The sequence below is a fragment of the Anomaloglossus baeobatrachus genome, chromosome 8 (genome assembly GCF_048569485.1).
Source record: "Anomaloglossus baeobatrachus isolate aAnoBae1 chromosome 8, aAnoBae1.hap1, whole genome shotgun sequence".
Lineage (NCBI taxonomy): Eukaryota > Metazoa > Chordata > Amphibia > Anura > Aromobatidae > Anomaloglossus > Anomaloglossus baeobatrachus.
Window position 1 is genome coordinate 85,528,698 of NC_134360.1, and position 19,786 is coordinate 85,548,483.

Consider the following 19,786-nt stretch of genomic DNA (forward strand, 5'->3'; position numbering starts at 1 on the left):
CTCACGCCACATATCTTGAGAGCCCTCTCACAATACTTAGCGTGAGAATCGCGGGCAGTGAATTCAGTTGAACTATTGCGTTCTCCAAAGTTCATTGCCGCTTATCCCTGTCCGTGGCCGCCACTCACACACTACTGTGTGACTTGCTGCGGTGACCTGGGGTGACCTCATGAGGTCTTCTCAGTTCACTAGAGTAATCTCTTACAGAACAGTGTATGAGCCTGCAGTAACTGCTCTCCCTGACATTAAGGAATAATCTGTTCTTCATTAGCTGGGACAATGAGTCTTGGAATGTCAGGACTGTAGTCAAGAGGTGTTTGTTCAATTTTTTTTTTTATATTTCTACTGGATTAGTAATGCGGGTGTCTGCTAGACACCCTCCCATTATTACTAATACCAGGGCTTGATGCCAGCTGGCAATTGACAGCTGGCATCAACCACAAATATTACCCCATTTGCCACTGCACCAGGGCAATAGGAGGAACGAAGTACAGCACCAGATTTGGTACATCTAACAGATGTGCAACCTCTGGCATGAATGTGGGCTGCTATTTTTATGCTGGCGTCCCAAAGGATTTATATCAGTGTATAAATTATATAAGAGGGATTTCCTTTCTGGAGTCACTGTTTAGTCTATTCAGCTGAATAAGTGTCATATCCTTCAGAGCCCATATTGATAATCAGTGGACAAGGTTCTGCTCCAGCTGACACAAGTTTAGCTGGAGCAGAACCTTGTTCACTGACCATCAATATCGGCTCAGAAGGATATAAACCTCATTCGGTGGAATAGGCTGACCAAAGTGACTCCAGAAAGGAAATCCCTCTTATATAATTTATTCACTGATATAAATCCTTTGGGACTCCTAAATACATATATGTAGGAAACGGTTTTCCTCATATAACTATTCTGGACCCATATTTTTTTGCTATTGGAGTATCTTAAAAACAGGAGAAGTGGAGAAAGCCAGCAACTGTCTTGGAAAAACTCTGAAGCTTTATTGTGAAAAATCTGTAAAAAACATACAATGGATAAAAAGCTCAGTATGTAGACATGGGTCTACGTGTTGCTGGATTTCTCCACTTCTTCTGAATTTGCTTGCTGCATCAGGATCCGGCCTGATTCGGCTGGCAACGTCCACCATTTTGGGATACATATAGATCTAGGTGAGCTGTGATAATTTCCCTTTTTTTTTATCTTAAAAACAACCATTATTATTTTGACATATTACACCATTAATACCCCTGATGACCTCCCTGTATAGGAGGGAAACGCGTGAGGTGATTTTTTTTACATTGGGTGTTGATTGATGTCTTGGACTCACTAAAGGCCCTTCTTGTTTTTTGTTGTGTGTATTTTGTGCCTGTTTATTATGTATTGTTGTGTTGACATTACAGATACAGAGTAATATCAGAAATCAACTCAACTGAGATTAGGTGACTTTTGTCCATCTGTACTAATTACCTGACTGCTGGACTACTGCAACAGGACATGACAAACAGCCAAATAGTGTGAACCTGACCTGACCGAGATTGATATTTGGGTAGTCTAATTATTGGACATTTTTTTTATTTTGACCTGCGATACAAGTCGACTGGTACAGTGATATAACTACTATTTGGGCATATCACCTGCCTGTCCACTTCTTAACCAGCTGGGGTTATTTGGTTTGTGGTCTTTTTTTTTTGTTGTTTTTTGATACCCTTTGGGCTATATTTTGCTTGTGCTTTTAATCTTTTCTATAAATAAAATTTTGAATTTTAGGAGTATACTATTTTTCTGTGATTTGATGGGATTATACCCATTTCACAACACCTTGTACCTCAAACAACTGTTTGCAATTGTTCATTCTTTTACCAGCAGCTGCCATGGCATTCAATGTATCCAGGTGTCCCCCCTCTTTAACAAGAACAGCCATTCTGTTTTTTCAACACATTTTTTTAACCATTAGACAAGAAACCTGTTTGTAGCTACCAGATCAGGGAATCCAGAATTTCCTTTAGTAGTGTTCTACTATTGTGGCTACCCTAATAACAGCCTAGCCAGGTAACCATTTGCCACTTTTGTATTTCTCATTGATGTATTTGTTACTATTGGTTATTAGTTTACAGAACAATCTTTTCCTGTTGAAAAATATGCAAGTCTATTGTTACCTGCAGCCTTCAGAGCTAGGCGAAGTTCATATGAAGACATAGTTCCTGAATTGTCGACGTCAAACTGCATAAATAGACTCTAAAACATAAAGGTTACCACAGGTTACTTTTACCATTTTTCAAGATAATTTAAGAAAATGAGTTCTTCAGGTTTTCATTAAGCAGTCACATAATATTTTACATATTTAAAGTATAGCTGAGGAGGTTTTTGACTATTTAGAGACCTGATAAGCAAAGGAAACAGAACTTTCATTCAATAAGATATAATGCAGAGTTTTATACATTTGAACATACGTATTTGCTGCTAATGCACAATATTTACTAGTACACAAAGCGTCATTTATGTATTTTCTGTCCCACAAATAAGCATTATTGTCATGAAGAGAGATTCCCCACACTACATGGATCAGGTAGAGAGATAATCAAACCTAATGTATCACCTTATACTGTAGCAAAATTAAAAGGAACCTGTCACATTGCAGAAATGCTGCTTAGGCCTAGGACACATGGCGAGAAAAACTGAGCGAGTGGAATGCGATAAAAAATTGCATTCCACTCGGACCAATATTACTCTATGGGGCGGCTCCCATGAGCGATTATTTTCTCAGCCCTAATCGGACTGAGAAAACAGTCACAGCATGCTGCGGGTGTAATGCGAGCTTGTTTCACTCGCACCCATACAAGTCTATGGTACGAGAGAAACATTGCATTGCACTCGCGTTACACCGGTGTAACATGAGTGCAGTGCAAGAACCGTAATTGCCGGCAATGGAGGAGAGAATGAGATAAATCCCTCCCCTCCGCAGTGCCGGCCCTCCCCCTGCAGCTGTGGTCTGGTCGCAATGACCCTCGCATGACACTTGGCTCTCGCTGTGCTGCGAGCGTGAGCTGAGTGTCTTGCAGGACACGCAGTAATCCCCGTGTGGCTCAGCATTACACATAAAAATTCTAAGTGCGTCACACATCAGTTTGGAATCAAACTTCATTATTTCATTAACCTGTTCATAGTAAAGCCAGTTTTCACTTTCCTGACCAGGTCAATTTTTTTTTAATTTGACCAGTGTCACTTTGTGGTAACTAGTGATGGGCAAGTGTGCTTCGCACAGTACTCGATCGAGCATTGGAGTGCTCGAGACTGGAGATGATTCGGCATATTGTGGATCGGATAGACAGATTGCTGGGTGGGGCTGGGGAAAACCCAGCGGTCATGGTGCACATTGGTACTAATGACAAAGTTAGAGGCAGGTGGAAGGTCCTTAAAAATGATTACAGGGAACTAGGAGAGAAGCTGAAGTCCAGGACCTCCAAGGTGGTGTTTTCAGAAATACTACCGGTGCCACGAGCGTCACTAGAAAGACAGCGGGAGCTTAGGGAGATAAATATGTGGCTTAGAAATTGGTGCAGGAAGGAAGGGTTCGGGTTCATGGAGAACTGGGCCGACTTCTCAGTCGGCTACAGGCTCTACGGTAGGGACGGGCTGCACCTCAATGGGGAAGGTGCAGCTGTGCTGGGGGAGAAAATGGTCAGACGGATGGAGGAGCTTTTAAACTAGGATCGGGGGGGAGGGAGGGTAGTGGAGCAAATAAGGGGATAGATAGAGCAGATAGAGACAGGGAGACGGTAGGGGTCAATGAAGGATTAGGGGGGGGATGGGACATACAAGGAACGTAGGGAGGCTAGGAGTAATAAAGGTGTTAATAGGATTAAATGTCTACTGGCAAATGCAAGAAGTCTTGCAAACAAAATGAATGAATTGGAGACTCTTATGTCAACCATGGATTATGATGTGGTGGGCATTACGGAAACCTGGCTGGATGAAAGCCATGACTGGGTGACAAACATACAGGGTTATAGTACATTTAGGAAGGACAGGAAAGGCCAAAAAGGTGGTGGGGTGTGTATATTTATCAAATCTAACCTAAAACCTGTGTTGTATGATGACATTGAGGGGAACAGCAACAATGTAGAGTCAGTATGGGTAAATGTACATGGGGAGGGGAATAATGGAAAAATGCTAATTGGAGTTTGCTATAAGCCTCCTAACATACCTGAACAAATAGAGGGTGAAATGCTGGAACAAATTGAAAAGGCAGCTAATAAGAATAATCGGGTTCTTATTATGGGGGATTTCAACTATCCAGACATACAGTGGGACATAGAATCTTCTGGTTCTGCTAAAAGCTGTAAGTTCTTATCTACCATTCAAGACCATTTCCTCTCTCAGATGGTAGGTGAACCGACCAGGGGAGATAATTTGCTAGATCTGGTCCTGTCAAATAGACCGGATACCATTTCAGATCTACAGGTCCGGGAGCACTTGGGCACCAGCGATCATAATATGGTAAGCTTCAACATAATATTCAATAGAACATTTCAAAGGGGGAATGCTAAAACCTGGAATTTTAGGAAAGCTGATTTCAACAAATTAAGCGAAGAGCTTAAATGTGTAGATTGGGACAAAGTCATGGTAACTGGGGATACTGAACATAAATGGGGTAAGTTTAAGGATATACTACTAGAGTCCTGTAAAAAACGTATACCCTCTGGTAATAAAATGTCCAGGAATAAAAAGAAACCACTATGGATAAATAAGACTGTACAAAGTATAATAAAACAAAAACAAAGGGCATTTAAAATCTTAAAGGCTGAGAATACAGAAATAGCATTGCAGGAGTATAAAGCTATCAATAGGAAATGTAAAAAAGAAATCAAACAAGCAAAATTAGCTACTGAAACAAAAATCGCCAATGACATTAAAATAAATCCCAAAATCTTTTATAAATACATTAATGCCAAAAGGAAAACTAAGGATAGTATCGGCCCCTTAAAATATAATAACAAGTTAGTTATAGAGGACAAACAAAAGACTGAGATATTAAATAGGCATTTCTCATCTGTATTCACCAAGGAACTGACTGTACCAGGGATCATTCAACAAGTGAAAAATCAAAGTCCGCCACCCGATATAATTAATTTAACACAAGATGAAGTACGCCTACGTCTGAGTAAATTAAACATTGACAAATCCCCAGGGCCAGATGGCATTCATCCAAGAATATTGAGGGAATTGAGCTCCGTAATCGACAGACCGCTGTATCTCATCTTTTTAGACTCGCTTGTAACAGGGTTGGTGCCTCAGGATTGGAGGATTGCTTATGAGGTACCGATATTTAAGAAAGGTAAGAGGGTAGATCCAGGCAACTACCGTCCAGTAAGCCTGACATCAGTAGTATGCAAAGTTTTTGAGGGCATTTTAAGGGATGACATGCAAAAATATATTGCAGAAAATAATATGATAACTGACAAACAGCATGGATTCATGAAAGATAAGTCGTGTCTAACCAACCTGTTGGGGTTCTATGAGGGGGTAAGTTCAAACCTGGATATTGGTAATGCAGCTGATGTGATTTATTTGGACTTTGCAAAGGCATTTGATACTGTACCACATAATAGCCTTATACTAAAGCTCCAGAAGCAAGGACTAGGGGACACAATATGCAACTGGGTAAGGAATTGGCTAAAAGATAGGAAACAAAGAGTAGTCATTAATGGTACATTCTCTAAATGGGCTATAGTCAGCAGTGGGGTGCTGCAGGGATCTGTGCTTGGACCGATTATTTTTACTCTCTTTATTAATGACCTTGTGGATGGGATTGATAGTACAGTGTCAGTCTTTGCCGATGACACCAAACTATGTAGGATATTAAAAACTGACCTGGATAGTACAATATTACAAAAAGATCTGGATAAGATGTCAGAATGGGCAGATACTTGGCAAATGAGATTTAATGTTGATAAATGTAAAGTAATGCACCTAGGACGGAGTAATCCTATAGCTGCGTATACATTAAATGGAAGTAAACTCGGGACTACAGAACAGGAGAAGGACTTGGGTATTCTCATTACAAATAAGCTGAGCAGCAGCACTCAATGTCAAGCAGCAGCTGCTAAAGCAAACAAGATTTTAGGGTGTATAAAAAGAGAGATTAGATCCCGTGATCCCAACGTATTGTTACCACTCTATAAATCACTTGTAAGGCCACATCTGGAATACGGGATCCAGTTTTGGGCTCCACATTTTAAAAAGGACATTCAGAAGTTAGAGTCAGTTCAAAGGCGGGCAACTAGACTATTACAAGGAATGGAAGGCCTCCCATATGATGGCAGGTTGAAAAAGTTAGATATGTTTAGCTTAGAAAAAAGACGTCTCAGACGAGATCTCATTTATATGTATAAATACATGTGTGGTCAATATAAAGGACTGGCACATGACTTATTTCTTCCAAAGACAGTACTAAGGACCAGGGGGCACTCACTGCGAGTGGAAGAAAAGCGATTCCGACACCTAAATAGGAAAGGGTTCTTTACACTTAGAGCGGTCAGACTGTGGAATACACTACCACAAGAGGTAGTAATGGCAGATACTATAACAGCTTTTAAAAAAGGGCTGGATGATTTCCTCAGTACACAAAACATTGTTGGTTATAAATGACTTAGTGACTAAATGTAGAACTGGTGGAGGAAGGTTGAACTAGATGGACCTAGGTCTTTTTTCAACCTAAGTAACTATGTAACTATGATGAGTGAACTTGTTCGGAAAAGGTTTGCCAATCTCAAATTCACAAGGAGCCTTGCCCACTTGGAAATGGGGTTCGGATGCATGAGCACTTTTCTCAAAAGTCGGCAAAGTTTGGTGTTTATCGGTAAGTGTTCACGGCTTTTCTTCTATCTCTGGCTATGATCGTGGTGCTGTGTGATGAGCGGGGGGTGTATTTGATGAGAGGAGAGGTGAGAGGAGAAGCAGACTGTTTTTTTTTTCTTAAATTTACATGTGGATATTCAGGGCGCAGAAAACATACACAAAATTCAGACACAAGACCTTGTGTCATTGCCTGCCTAAGTCAAGTCCCTCTGCATATAAACAGTGGCCATGCGATGTCTGCACCATTTTGAAATTTATAATAATTGTAGATGGTATTGCTACACATATGGTTAGCTTAGTGGGTTTAAATTTAGGTAAAAGAGACAGATAGGAGGGCAATAGTGTAGATGAGAGAAGCGCAGGTGCTGTCTGCCACAAATCGGCATTTCATCATTTAGTGATTGCTCTTTGGAGCGAGCTTGTGATGCCCATGGGATAGAATATGTGAACAGCTCTGCAGACTCACCAATGTGTGGTTCACCACAGTCAGTTTACCGGTTGGACATTTGTGACGCGGGCACAAAACAAGAGTAATTGGTGTTGCACCTGTAGGGATTAACTACTGTATGTGTGATGTTGAGGTGTAGGAAGAGGAGGATATGTCACTTGATGCAGCACTTGACATCCACTCTAACACCTGCTGTTTATCAGCCTCATTTTGAAGTTGAAGCAAAGTGCGGCTGCCAAAGAAACCTAGTTTAGTAAGCTGTCCAGTAACAGACGTTTCTCTTGGGGTAGGATGAGCTGGCGTTTGCTCACTAGACCTATCACTAACAGAATTTCTCACACTTACACCTCCAACACCCTGCCTATTTTCCCTTCCATGGCAACCTCATCATGATTTACCACTCATGGTTAATGTGGCATTTCTCATTGAAACAGATGTTTCGCAACCCTACGCCCACACCTGTCAGACACCCAACACAAAAGAAATTATTTAGTTACTGCCTGAGTTAGCAATATTCTGAAGGCACTAAAAAGGCACTAGCTTAAAAAGCGGTTAACTGCGTCATTTGGAGCAAACACGGTAAGACCTTTTCAACTTGTTCAATAGCAAATTTTTAGCAGGTACCACTAAATACCTTCCCTAAAATTTTTGTAGACCAGACACTAACAATTAACAATACCTATAACTATGTTTGCAGATTTTTCACCAGTCAATTAAAATTGCCAGGAACCACTTTTTAGAGGCTTCACATTTTTTTTTTCTTCAGGCGATGCAGGTAACAAGACCTATGACTGTGATTGCATACTTCCCAGCAGCCAGTAATGCATAGCAATACTTATTTATATGCTTCACTGGCAACTCTTTAGCAGGCACTACAATTACCAATCCTTATTTCAATCAAGAAGTGTGCAAATATGTTGCGCACACACACACACACACACACACACACACACACACACACACACCTTTCCGTACACTGCATGTCCCTATTGTAAATTATTGCACTCCTATCTATAAGAACTACGCAGCATTAAACCAATAGCTAAGCTCACCTACAATGCATATCCCTATTGTAAACTATTTCTCTCCTATCTATCTGTACTAGCTAGCATATTTCCTCCTAACTAAGCTCACTATTAAGCAGTCTCGGCGGTAGCAGCTTCCTTAACTTTTCACATTCACAAAATGACACCAAGCCAACATGTCCATGATTTATATGCACACGGACATGTAACTTAGACAGCCAATTACAGAAGCCCTTCTGTCTGAACCTTGTGGATGTTTGCTGCACCGTGATTGGCTGCAGCAACATCCACAAATAAAGTTATGAAAAATAAACCATTGCGCTGCACACATCTGGCTTCTCCCGGTCCAGAGTCTCCTCCTCCTCCACAAATTTTACACATCCCCACATCAAACAGCACCGCAATCTTATCCAAAAATAGAAAACGCTATTAAAAAGCATTTTTGGAAATGAGGCCATTGTTCGTGGGCAGAAAACAAACATTACCGACTTTTGAGGGAGGGGCTCGGGATTGCCGAGTCTGAACGGAGACCCTCAGGCTCATACTGAATTTGAAACTGGTGAACTTTTACCGAACAGGTTTGCTCATCTCTAGTCATTATGTACAGTATTTTCAGCACACTGACAGAGGTCCACAATTTGGACCGAAACATTTGTTTTTGCTTGGGTTTGGTTTCGATTACCCAGAATAAAATCGATTTTTTTTTTTATTTGGATGGAGTGCAAAGTTCTACTTTAATCTATATATTATTAAAGACTTGTAAATGCATGAACTCTTGGTGGGTATATATTATTGAAGATATCAGAATGTTTGGGCTCTTGGTGGTATGTATTATTGAAGACATCAGAATGTATGAGCACCTGGTTATATATATTACTGAAGACATAAGACTGTATTTGCTCCTGGAAGATATACAGTATATGTTTCTGTATATATGTACTCTTTGTATAGATAAGTCTGTGTATGTGTTCTGTGTATACATGTGTCTGGGTGTACTGTATGTGCTCTGTGTATAAATGTGACTGTATGAATATGCTTTCTGAATACATATATGTCTATGTATGTGTTCTGAATACATGTATATGTATGTACCCTGTGTATTTGCTCTGTGCATACATACATGTGCAAATGCATATGTGTTTATAACATGCAGGATTTGTGTCACATACTGTGTCCTATCCATACTGTGTACTATTAACCCTTTCACGACCGGCCGATTTTTCGCTTTCCGTTTTTTTTTTTCGCCATTCTTTTTCTGAGAGACGTAACTTTTTTATTTTTCAGTCAATATGGTCATGTGAGGGCTCATTTTTTGCGGAACGAGCTGTACTTTTAAATGAAACCATCAGTTTTACCATATTGTGTACTAGAAAATGGCAAAAAAATTCCAAATGCTGAAAAATTGCAAAAAAAGTGCGATAGCACTATGGTTTTTGAGATATTTTATTCACTGTGTTCACTATATGGTAAAACTGATGTGTGGGTGTGATGCCTCAGGTCAGTGCGAGTTCGTAGACACCAAACATGTATAGGTTTACTTTTATATAAGGGGTTAAAAAAAAATCGGAAGTTTGTCCGAAAAAAGTGGCGCACGTTTTACGCCATATTCCGTGACCCGTAGCGTTCTCATTTTTCGGGATCTTAGGCTCAATGACGGCTTATTTTTTGCGTCTCGAGCTGACGTTTTTAACGGTACCATTTTTGCGCAGATGCTACGTTTTGATCGCCTCTTATTGCATTTTGCGCAAAAGTTGTGGCGACAAAAAAACGTCGTTTTGGCGTTTGGAATTTTTTTGCCGCTACGCCGTTTACTGATCAGATTAATTGATTTTATATTTTGATAGATCGGGCGTTTCTGAACGCGGCGATACCAAATGTGTGTATATTTTTTATTTTTTTAACCCTTTAATTTTCAATGGGGCGAATGGGGGGTGATTTGAACTTTTAGGTTTTTTTGTTTTTTTTTAATTTTTTAAAACTTATTTTTTTACTTTTTTTTTTTATTTTACTAGTCCCCCTAGGGGGCTATTGCGATCAGCATTCCGATCGCTCTGCAGTATCTGCTGATCACAGCTGGAAGGCTGTAAACAGCAGATACGCTGTCTTTCTCTTTTGCTGTGCCCCGGGCACAGCGAAAGTGAAACCAATTCATGTGTAGTACAGGAGTCATCACATGACCCTGTACTACCATGACAACTATCGGGAGTCACGTGATCGCGTCACGTGACTTCCGGTTTCGGCGGTAAGTAAAAACTTTACCGCGATTGCGCTTATAATGGCGCTGTCATGTATTGACAGCGCCATATAAGGGGTTAATCGGCACGAGCAGATAACGATTCTGCTCGTGCCTAGCAGGCACACATCTCAGCTGTGAAAATCAGCTGAGATGTGTGCCGATCGCGGCATGCTGCCGCCGGAGGACCGCGGGCAGTAAGATTATGTCATTTAGGACGTAATTTTACGGCCCGCGGTCGTTAAGGGGTTAATTTAGAATTCCCAGCTGCACAATTGATAGGTGTAAACATGTCAGCAATCACCTAAAGAACTCAATGCTGCTCATTCATTTGGTGATTGGATTATGGTGGAACAAAAATCATTGCTCTCAGCAGCACATCACCCAGTGCAAACTGTAAATGTGTTGCTGATAACATGAGACTGTATGAGAACAGATTGATCTATTAGTAATTGTTCTGTCTCCATCATTCTTCATCATCCTGTGTAAAGCGGCTAGGAAAAAAGCACTGAGTTAGGCTACTTTCACACATCAGTTTTTTCCATCAGGTACAATCCGGAAAAAAACGGGTTCAACGGATACGGTACCGCATCCGTTTTATCCCCATATATTTGCATTGTTACCGGATTGTACCTGATGGCTTTGCGTTGCATCCGTTTTTTTCCGGATGCGGCAAAATGAATCAAAGCGGCGGCCGGAGGCAACGTGTCTTGCAACGTTTTTTTGTCCGGCAAAAAAACCGCATCGCGCCAGATCCGGCGCGATACAGCGTGTTTTACAATGAAAGCCTATGGACGCCGGATCCGGCGCAATGCGGTAAAAAATGGATGCGGCTACCGGATCCATTTTTGTAAACTGCGCATGCACCAAATTAATTAAAAAAGCTGATCCTTCAAAAAAATGAACAAACCGGATGCAAAAACGGATGCAAACCGTATCCACCGGATCCGGTTTTGTACGCATCCGGCATAACGGATCCGTTAAAAACCGGATCCGGTGGATACGGTTTTACATTTTTTTTGCCGGATCCTTTGGATCAGGAAAAAAAAGGATTGTGCCTGAATGCAGAAAACTGATGTGTGAAAGTAGCCTTACTGAAATATTGTCATTTGTGCTCATTTAAACAGTCTGATCTCAGCACATGTTAAATTGGAACCTAAATGGCTGACTGTAATGGAGTAATGTATAACATTTAGGGCCCCACTTTAACCCTTTTCCCCGCCCATTCCCCACAAGCCCACTTTCAATCTCCTGACCAGGCCATTTTTTGCAATTCTGACCAGTGTTGCTTTAACAGGTTATAACTCTTCAGCACTTAAAAGTATTCCGGTGATTCTGAGATTGTATTTTGTAATTGTACTTCATGATAGTTGTAAATTTAGGCCAATATTTTTTGTGATTGTGTTTGAAAATATCAGAAATTTGGCAAAAAAAATAAATTAAAATTTCAATATTTTCAAACTGTGAATTTTTATGCCCTTATATCTAATGCGGGCGTCACACGAGACGAACAATCGCGCGATGCATCGTCGGGGTCACGGTTTTCGTGACGCACATCCGGCATCGCTTGCGACGTCGTTTCGTGTGACACCTTCGAGCGACGCAGAAGTGCTCACAAATCGTGAGTAGTGTACTCGTCGCTTATTTTTAAAAAATTGTTTATTTATAATGGCGCCGGTTGTTCATCGTACCCGGGGCAGTACACATCGCTCCGTGTGACACCCCGGTAACGATGAACACAGCTTACCTGCTTCCCGCGGCTCCCACCAGCAGTGCGGAAGGAAGGAGGTGGGCAGGATGTTTACGTCCCCCTTATCTCCGCCCCTCCGCTTCTATTGGCCGGCCGCTGTGTGACATCGCTGTGACGCCGAACGTCCCTCCCCCTTCAGGAAGTGGATGTTCGCTGCCCACAGCGAGGTCGCTCAGCAGGTAAGTATGTGTGACGGGGTTTAACGACTTTGTGCGCCACGGGCAACTAATTGCCCGTGACGCACAAACGACGGGGGCGGATGCGATCGCTCGTGCAATCGCACGATAGATTGAACCATGTGAAGCCCGCATAAGAGTTATGTCACACAAACTAGGTACTAAAAGTGACACCATTAAAAAAGTGCACACCTCAAACTGCTCAAAACCACATCAAAAAAGTTTATTAACCCTTTAGGTGCTTCACATGAACTAGAGCAATGTGTAAAAGAAAAAATGAAAATGTTACTTTTTCTCACAAAAAAAAGTTACTTTAGCCATAAATTTTTGCATTTTCACAAGGGTAATAATAAGAGAAAATGCACCATAAAATTTGTGCGATTTCTCCTGTGTAAGCCGATACCTCACAAGTGGTTTAAATCTACTGTTTGTGTGCACAGCAGGGCTCGAAACAGAAGGAGTGCAATTTGATTTTTTGAAAAGCAAAATTAGCTGGTATCATTAGCTGACACCACATCGCGTTTAGAGTGCCACAAGTGGCTAAATAGTGGAGTTCCCCCACAAGTGACCCCATTTTGGAAACTAGACCCCTCAAGGGATTTATCTAGATGTTTAGTCAACACCTTCAACCCCCAGGTGCTTCACAGAAGTTTATAACGTTGAGCCATGAAAATGAAAAAATACATTTTTACCATAAAAGTTTTACTGAAACCAGATAGCTTTTTTTCCACAAGAGTAACAGGAAAAAATGCACCATTCAATTTATTGTTTAATTTTTTATGAGTATACAGATACCACATATCTGGTGGAAGTCATCTGAAGAGTCAGATGGAAGAACGATCAGGGACCATACATTTTCAAAATTGAGATACTAGTACCACCTGCTGAATGGTAATTGTACCAATACGTTACCTTTGAAAAGTTGGAAAAAACAATAATGGTCCACTTATTTTTTAAAGTTGCAAATATGTAGTCAGATTGAATAGCAATCAGAATCCAGGTAGAAAGCACAAAGCATACAGCTTTTTATTTTGGACCTTGATTGTTCTTCCATCTGATTCTTCAGCTATTTGGGAGCATGGTAGGGCTTGGAAGGGAAGAAGCACCATTTGACTGCAAAATTGGCTGGAATCATTAACAGACACCATGTCATGTTTGGAGAGCCCCTGATATGCATAAACAGTGGATTTTTCCCACAAGTGACTCCATTTTGGAAACTAGACCTATCAAGGGACTTATATAGATGGTTGGTGACCACCTGGAACCCCCAGGTGCTTCACAGAATTTTAGAATGTTGAGCCGTGGAAATGAAAAAATAGATTTCTAACCTCAAAAATGGTGTGTTAACCCTTAATTTTTTCAAGGTAGCAGGAGATAATGAACAATACCATTTGTTGTGCAATTCCTTCCAAGTACACCAGTACCTCCTATGTGGTAAAAACTACTTTTGAGGCACAGTATAACGTGAAGAAGGGAAGAAGCACCGTATTGGAGTGAGGAATAGTTGAAATAGTTAACGGGTACCATGTCACATTGGCAGAGCCCCTGAGGTGCCAGGACAGCAGAAACTCCCCCAACAAGTGACCCCATTTTACAAACTGTATCCCTCAGTTAATTCATCCAGGGGTGCAGTGAGCATAATAACACTACAGGTGTGTCGCAAAATGTTATACTATTAGGCAGTGAAGAAAAGATAATTACATTTTTACCGCTAAAATGTTGATTTAACCCAAGATTTCCCATTTTTGCAAGAAGAATAGGTAAAAAATGGCCCCATAATGCGTTACACAATTTTTCCTGAGCATTGCACTAAGTCACATGTGTCCGCGGCCGGGTACTGCACATCCGCCTCATTGATTTTAATAGGAATCTGGTGCCACTATCAGAAGATGGAGCAGATCCAGAACTGAGCACTTCTGGCCACCACCGGCACGACAACTAAAACAGGCGATTGGCGGGGGTGTCAGGTGCCGGATCCTGAACAATCAGACATTGGTGACCTATCCTAAGGAAAGGCCTTCAGTGTTAAAGTGGTGGACAATCTCTTTAATAAAGGCTTGTGACATCTGTCAAGTTAAGGGTTACTATGTTTTTATTTGTTAGGAGCATTAAAGGGGTTGTCCAAGTTTGTGATGAGCCTGCAGTCACTCTGTGTGTCAATCTATGTGACTGCAGACTTGTGAATTCTCACAGTGTGCACACTGCACGCTGTTAGGATTCTCTGGTGCCGGCGGTGAGAGAGGGAGGTCACGAAGCTGCAAGTATGCGATTTACACAGATGTGGTCACGTGCTGAACCGACATGCTCAATGAAAATGGTTTGACTGGGGCCGGACACGTCAAATCAGAATGTGGCCACAAGTATACAAATCTCATACTTGTGCTCACATGATCGTCCACTCTTGTCACTGGCATCGCAGAATCCTAAAAGTGTGCAAAGCATACATTGTAAGAATTCAGAAGCCTGAAGTCACGAATAGAGTCACTGCAGATTTTCATCTCTAATCTGGACAATCCCTTTAATTACAAAATTAAGCAGTGTAGTATCCTCAGTTCTAACAGCGTGTAATATACCCACTGTCACAATTCAGCTCTGCTCGCTTGTCACCATATGGCCACTCCACTCATAAGTGATTTTCATACTTGCATGTGACAATTAGCTTTTCTTCATACGTTTCTCATCGAACATTGAGAGAATTATTAGGAGAAGCTCGTTACCACATGACTGTGTGTGCAAATCATATATGAGTGATTGGTCACATGACGACCACCCAAATTGCTTGGTTGGCGGGGGGCGCCAAACTGAATTCTTGCCCCGGGTGCTGGAAAGCCTAGATACACCTCTGGGCTGCACCACTAGGGTTGGTAGGGAAGGAGCATCAATTGATTTCTGGAACTCAGATTTTCTCAAAATATTTTTGCAGACTTCATTTTCACAGCTAGCACAGAAGAAACACCCCTCAAATAACTATATTTGGTAAATTACTCCTCTCTGGGAACTCCTCTATGAGTGTAGTGATGATTTAGTCTCTAGAAAACACCCATGGTGTCAAACACTGTGAATGTTGCAGAATTAAAAATTGCAAATAAGTCCTTGTTGTATTCAGTACATTGTAGTGCCCGTACACTGTGCCCAGCTCATGCTTCTGGAAACCTGCACCCCATGCATTTAAGCGGGCATGTGAATGCTAACTGTGTTTTAGGCACATTGTGGTGCTTAAAAGAGAGGGGGACATTTGGGTTTGGGAGCGCAGATTTTGTTGGATTTTTTTATTCGAGGGGGAGAGCTATAGCATTTTTCAAGAACCTTTGTGCTACCACTAATGTGGAAGCACTCAATATTTCTGTGAACAGATGGTGGACCTGAGTGGAGACTTCTGTTTTTCTGGGTTGAGTTGAATGCTATTTGTTGGCGATTTTGTTACATTTTGGATAAGTTCACATTTATCTTGTGCTCTATGCTGAGCATTGAAATTGGGGTTTTCATCTATGTCCCCAAGTTACATGATTCAGGTGAAACCCGAAACTGATCCATTCACAAATAAGGCAGTAGAGTTATTCCGGACTCTGTTTAGCAGTGTCTGTCTTTTCAAACGTGACCACAACTGTTGATGACTACACTTTTGTGCACGCCTAAAAATATGGACACTTCCGCACTACAGGGATCAAAGTGACACTCTTTGCCTTATTACAGTATATTTTCCATCTGGAATTTTGTCTAAATCCCTTTTTTCAGAGATGTAGAGTATGTGCCCACCACCCGCATATGCTGGGCCCTGGACGCAGCATGTCTTCCTTGTGGAGAAGTGTTCTCCACAGGAGACTGCAGCTACCCGTGCCCAATGATCAGGGTTTGGGGAGATGTGGGACTTTCTCTCTTTTTTCTGAGCTGAGGACTCTCACGTCTCCACAGGATAAATTCACATGCTGAAGCTAGGGTAGCTGCACAACATGTCAATTTACACTGCCTTCTGTGGTCGCCTGTTCCACTCTCTGACTGCCCTCACTGTCAGAAAGTTTTTCTTAATGTCTAATCTGAATCTCCTTCCTTTTAGTTTCATCCCATTGTTTCTTGTACTTCCTTGTGCTAATGAGAATAGGGTAGTTCCCTCTGCACTGTGACTACCATTCAGATATTTGTAGACCGCTATTAAGTCTCCTCTCAGCCTTCGCTTTTGCAAACTAAACATTCCTAGTTTTTTAGCCGGTCTTCATATGACAAGGTTTGTAGACCTAACATCTTGTTGCTCTTCTCTGGACTTATTCCAATATATCGATGTCTTTCTTGAATTGGGGCGCCCAGAAATGCACACAGTATTTCATGTGTGATCTGACCAGGGCAGAGTATGGGGGAATAATTACCTCTTTGATTTAGATGCAATGCTTGCATCCCAGAATTTTGTTGGCCTTTTAGCTGCAGCACCACACTGTTAGCTCATGTTGAATCTGGGATTCACTATTATGCCCAAGTCCTTTTCCCCGATGTTATCATCTAGTTCTATTCCTCCCATACTATATATGCTTTTTAAATTTCTTTTACCTAGATGTAAGACTTTCCATTTGTCGCTGTTAAATACGATTTCTGTTTGCCTTGGACCATTGTTAAAGTGTCTAGACATTTTTGAATACATTTTTTCCTCTTTAGTGTTGGCTACTCCTCCCATCTTAGTATCAGCTGTTAATTTTATGAGTTCTCCAATAATTCCATTGTCCAGATCATTTATAAAGATATTATGGGACATTAGCCCACAGAACTCTCATTGCAACTGCAATGTTCTTCAGTACTTGATCACTGCAGAACATCGCAGTTGTCAGAGCTGCACTGAGAAAGCCTGAGTAATCATGCTGCAGGACTGATCACACAAGCTTTCCATAATTAGGTGAGTAGGAGGTCATCATCGTCCTTGAGTCAGCATGGCAATGATCGGTTCTTCATGATTACATGGTGAGTGTCCCGATCGGAGGGGAGAGAGAGCGCGAGATCCCTCTCCCAATGCCATAAGTGATGCAGTTGGTATATTATTGGGTTATAAAGCAAGGTACGGTGTGGAGACTGTCCCTGGCTGTGAGGGCCAGGGCTCGGCTGTCGGGTAAGCCGAGTCCCCTACGGCAATCACGGGGTCAGAGTGCCCTGTGCACCCGCGATTGCCAGGATGCACCAGTATGTCCTTGGTCATTAATTAGCCTAAGAGTAGGATGTTCTGGTATGTCTTTGGTTGGAAAGAGGTGACACCTTTGCATAGGCTTCTACTTTGTCTAAAACCAGTCCTGATGAAAACAAAACAAATAAAAAACAATGGTAATTCTTTCAGTACACATAAATCCTGAACATTGTAATTGTCACCATATTCCAAAATGTTTCCTTGCTTCAGCAAATTTTCTGTTTTATATGCCTGTTTTAAGTTCCTATTTCAAACATTAAATAGCATATCCACAGAATAGACGCACATACATTACTAGATGTGTATCTATCTAAAAAATGGGGACAAATCTCATGCTGCTCTGAATGAAATGGCTGCAAATGCATGGCTCTTTATCCACATCTGTGGGATCTTCAGCTAGGAGATTTTTTTTGTACAATACATTACAGAGATAGGAAAATCCCTTTAAATCATGCAACTGTATTTGTTGTGCCTTTAAACGTTTAATGCTAACTCACAATCCAGTTTTTCAGCTTGTCCCAAAAGATTTTGAAATCTTCAAATCCAAGTGTTCCATTTCCTCCGGTCTAGTGTATTGTTTGTTAAGATTCAATATGAAGTTTAGCTTTATATACAATAAAAAATATTTCTTTTAAAATTGTTGCAACTTAAAAATGGAGTAAGTGTTTTTAGAAACCAATCATATTTACCCTTTCATTTTTTAAAGATCCTTTAAAAAATGAAAACAGCAAGCTGGTTTGTTGACAAATCTCCATTACAAACCTTTTTATTTTAATGTTTAGCCAGAAGGGAAATGACTGCAGCTTTGTAATGAAGAATAATATGAGGCACTTAGAAAAAAAAAATACTTACAGTTAAATAATTATAAAGGATACATCCATAAGAGAGATTATATTGTGGCATGACAGAATGCTCAGTTCTTTAAACTTTATATTCTTTGCTGGAAAAAAACAAAACACAAGGAACTTTGAACACATACATATAATATGTCAGCAGTATATAAACATTTTCAGAATAGTATACCCAAGTCGCAGCCAGTTTTGGTGTTTCTAACCAGGGTGGATTTTTTAAATCACTTTATGTGGTAACAGCTTTGAAATATCTTTATGTATCACAGCTATTTTAAAATTTATTTTTTGTGCTTTATTTTAGCTGAAAATTAAGGTCAATAAGTTTTACGTTTCCTAATGAAATAATCTAAATCTTGATGAAAATGTAAGAAAATTTGAAATTTTTAATTTTTATGCACTAAAAGGGTGCGTGTTACTCTCAAAATGCAAATTCAACTAAACTGTTATATAGTGTATTTAGCACCTATAAAAATCATGCCTGTAGTACATACATACACTTTAAAAAAGGAAATTCAGAAGTTAAAGTCTGTTCAAACGTGGGTAACTAGACTACTACAAGGAATGGAAGGCCTCACATATGATGACAGGGTGAAAAAGTTAGATATGTTTAGCTTAGAAAAAAGACGTCTCAGAGGAGATCTCATTTATATGTATAAATACATGTGTGGCCAATATAAAGGACTGGAGCATGACTTATTTCTTCCAAAGACAATACTAAGGACCAGGGGACACTCACTGCGAGGGGAAGAAAAGCGATTCCGACAGCTAAATAGGAAAGCTGGCAGCTGCACAATGCACACTCTCCTGACAAGAGTGTGCATCTGCATGTATTACTATGCAGCTGCATGCTCGTGTCTAGAGAGTGTGTGGCTGCCAAGTGATGCGATGGGAGACTCATGCGAGTCATATGGTTCTTATGAGCACACCATAAGGACGAAGTCACACTCGCGTGAGAATTTTTTAATGTTGTACTAAAAAATTAAAAGTAAAATATTACAAAATAAAAAAATTAGTTTTTATGGATTTCTTATATATTGCGCACACACACACATATACATACACATATATATATATATATATATACACACATACACATATATATACATACACACACACACACACACACACACATACCCATGCATGTATATACGCACACACACATTTTATATATGTATATACAGTACAGACCGATGAATACAGTACAGACCATACAGTACAGAGTCATGAAAATAAAGAAAACTCTTTGAATGAGAAGGTCTGTCCAAACTTCTGGTCTGTTAGAGATATAT

At 40.6% G+C, this 19,786-nt stretch overlaps 1 protein-coding gene across 2 annotated transcripts in view; it reads right to left on the bottom strand.

Annotated features, from left to right (window-relative positions):
• The window catches only part of CAPN9 (calpain 9), a 378,590-nt gene that overhangs the window by 23,832 nt on the left and 334,972 nt on the right, over positions 1-19,786 (bottom strand). For both annotated transcript variants that reach the window (XM_075321862.1, XM_075321863.1), the window contains exons 15-17: positions 18,522-18,586; positions 18,144-18,212; positions 2,152-2,230 (exon numbers count right to left, since the gene is read on the bottom strand). In XM_075321862.1, coding sequence (XP_075177977.1) covers positions 2,152-2,230; positions 18,144-18,212; positions 18,522-18,586 — 213 coding nt within the window. The remainder of the gene's footprint in view (positions 1-2,151; positions 2,231-18,143; positions 18,213-18,521; positions 18,587-19,786) is intronic.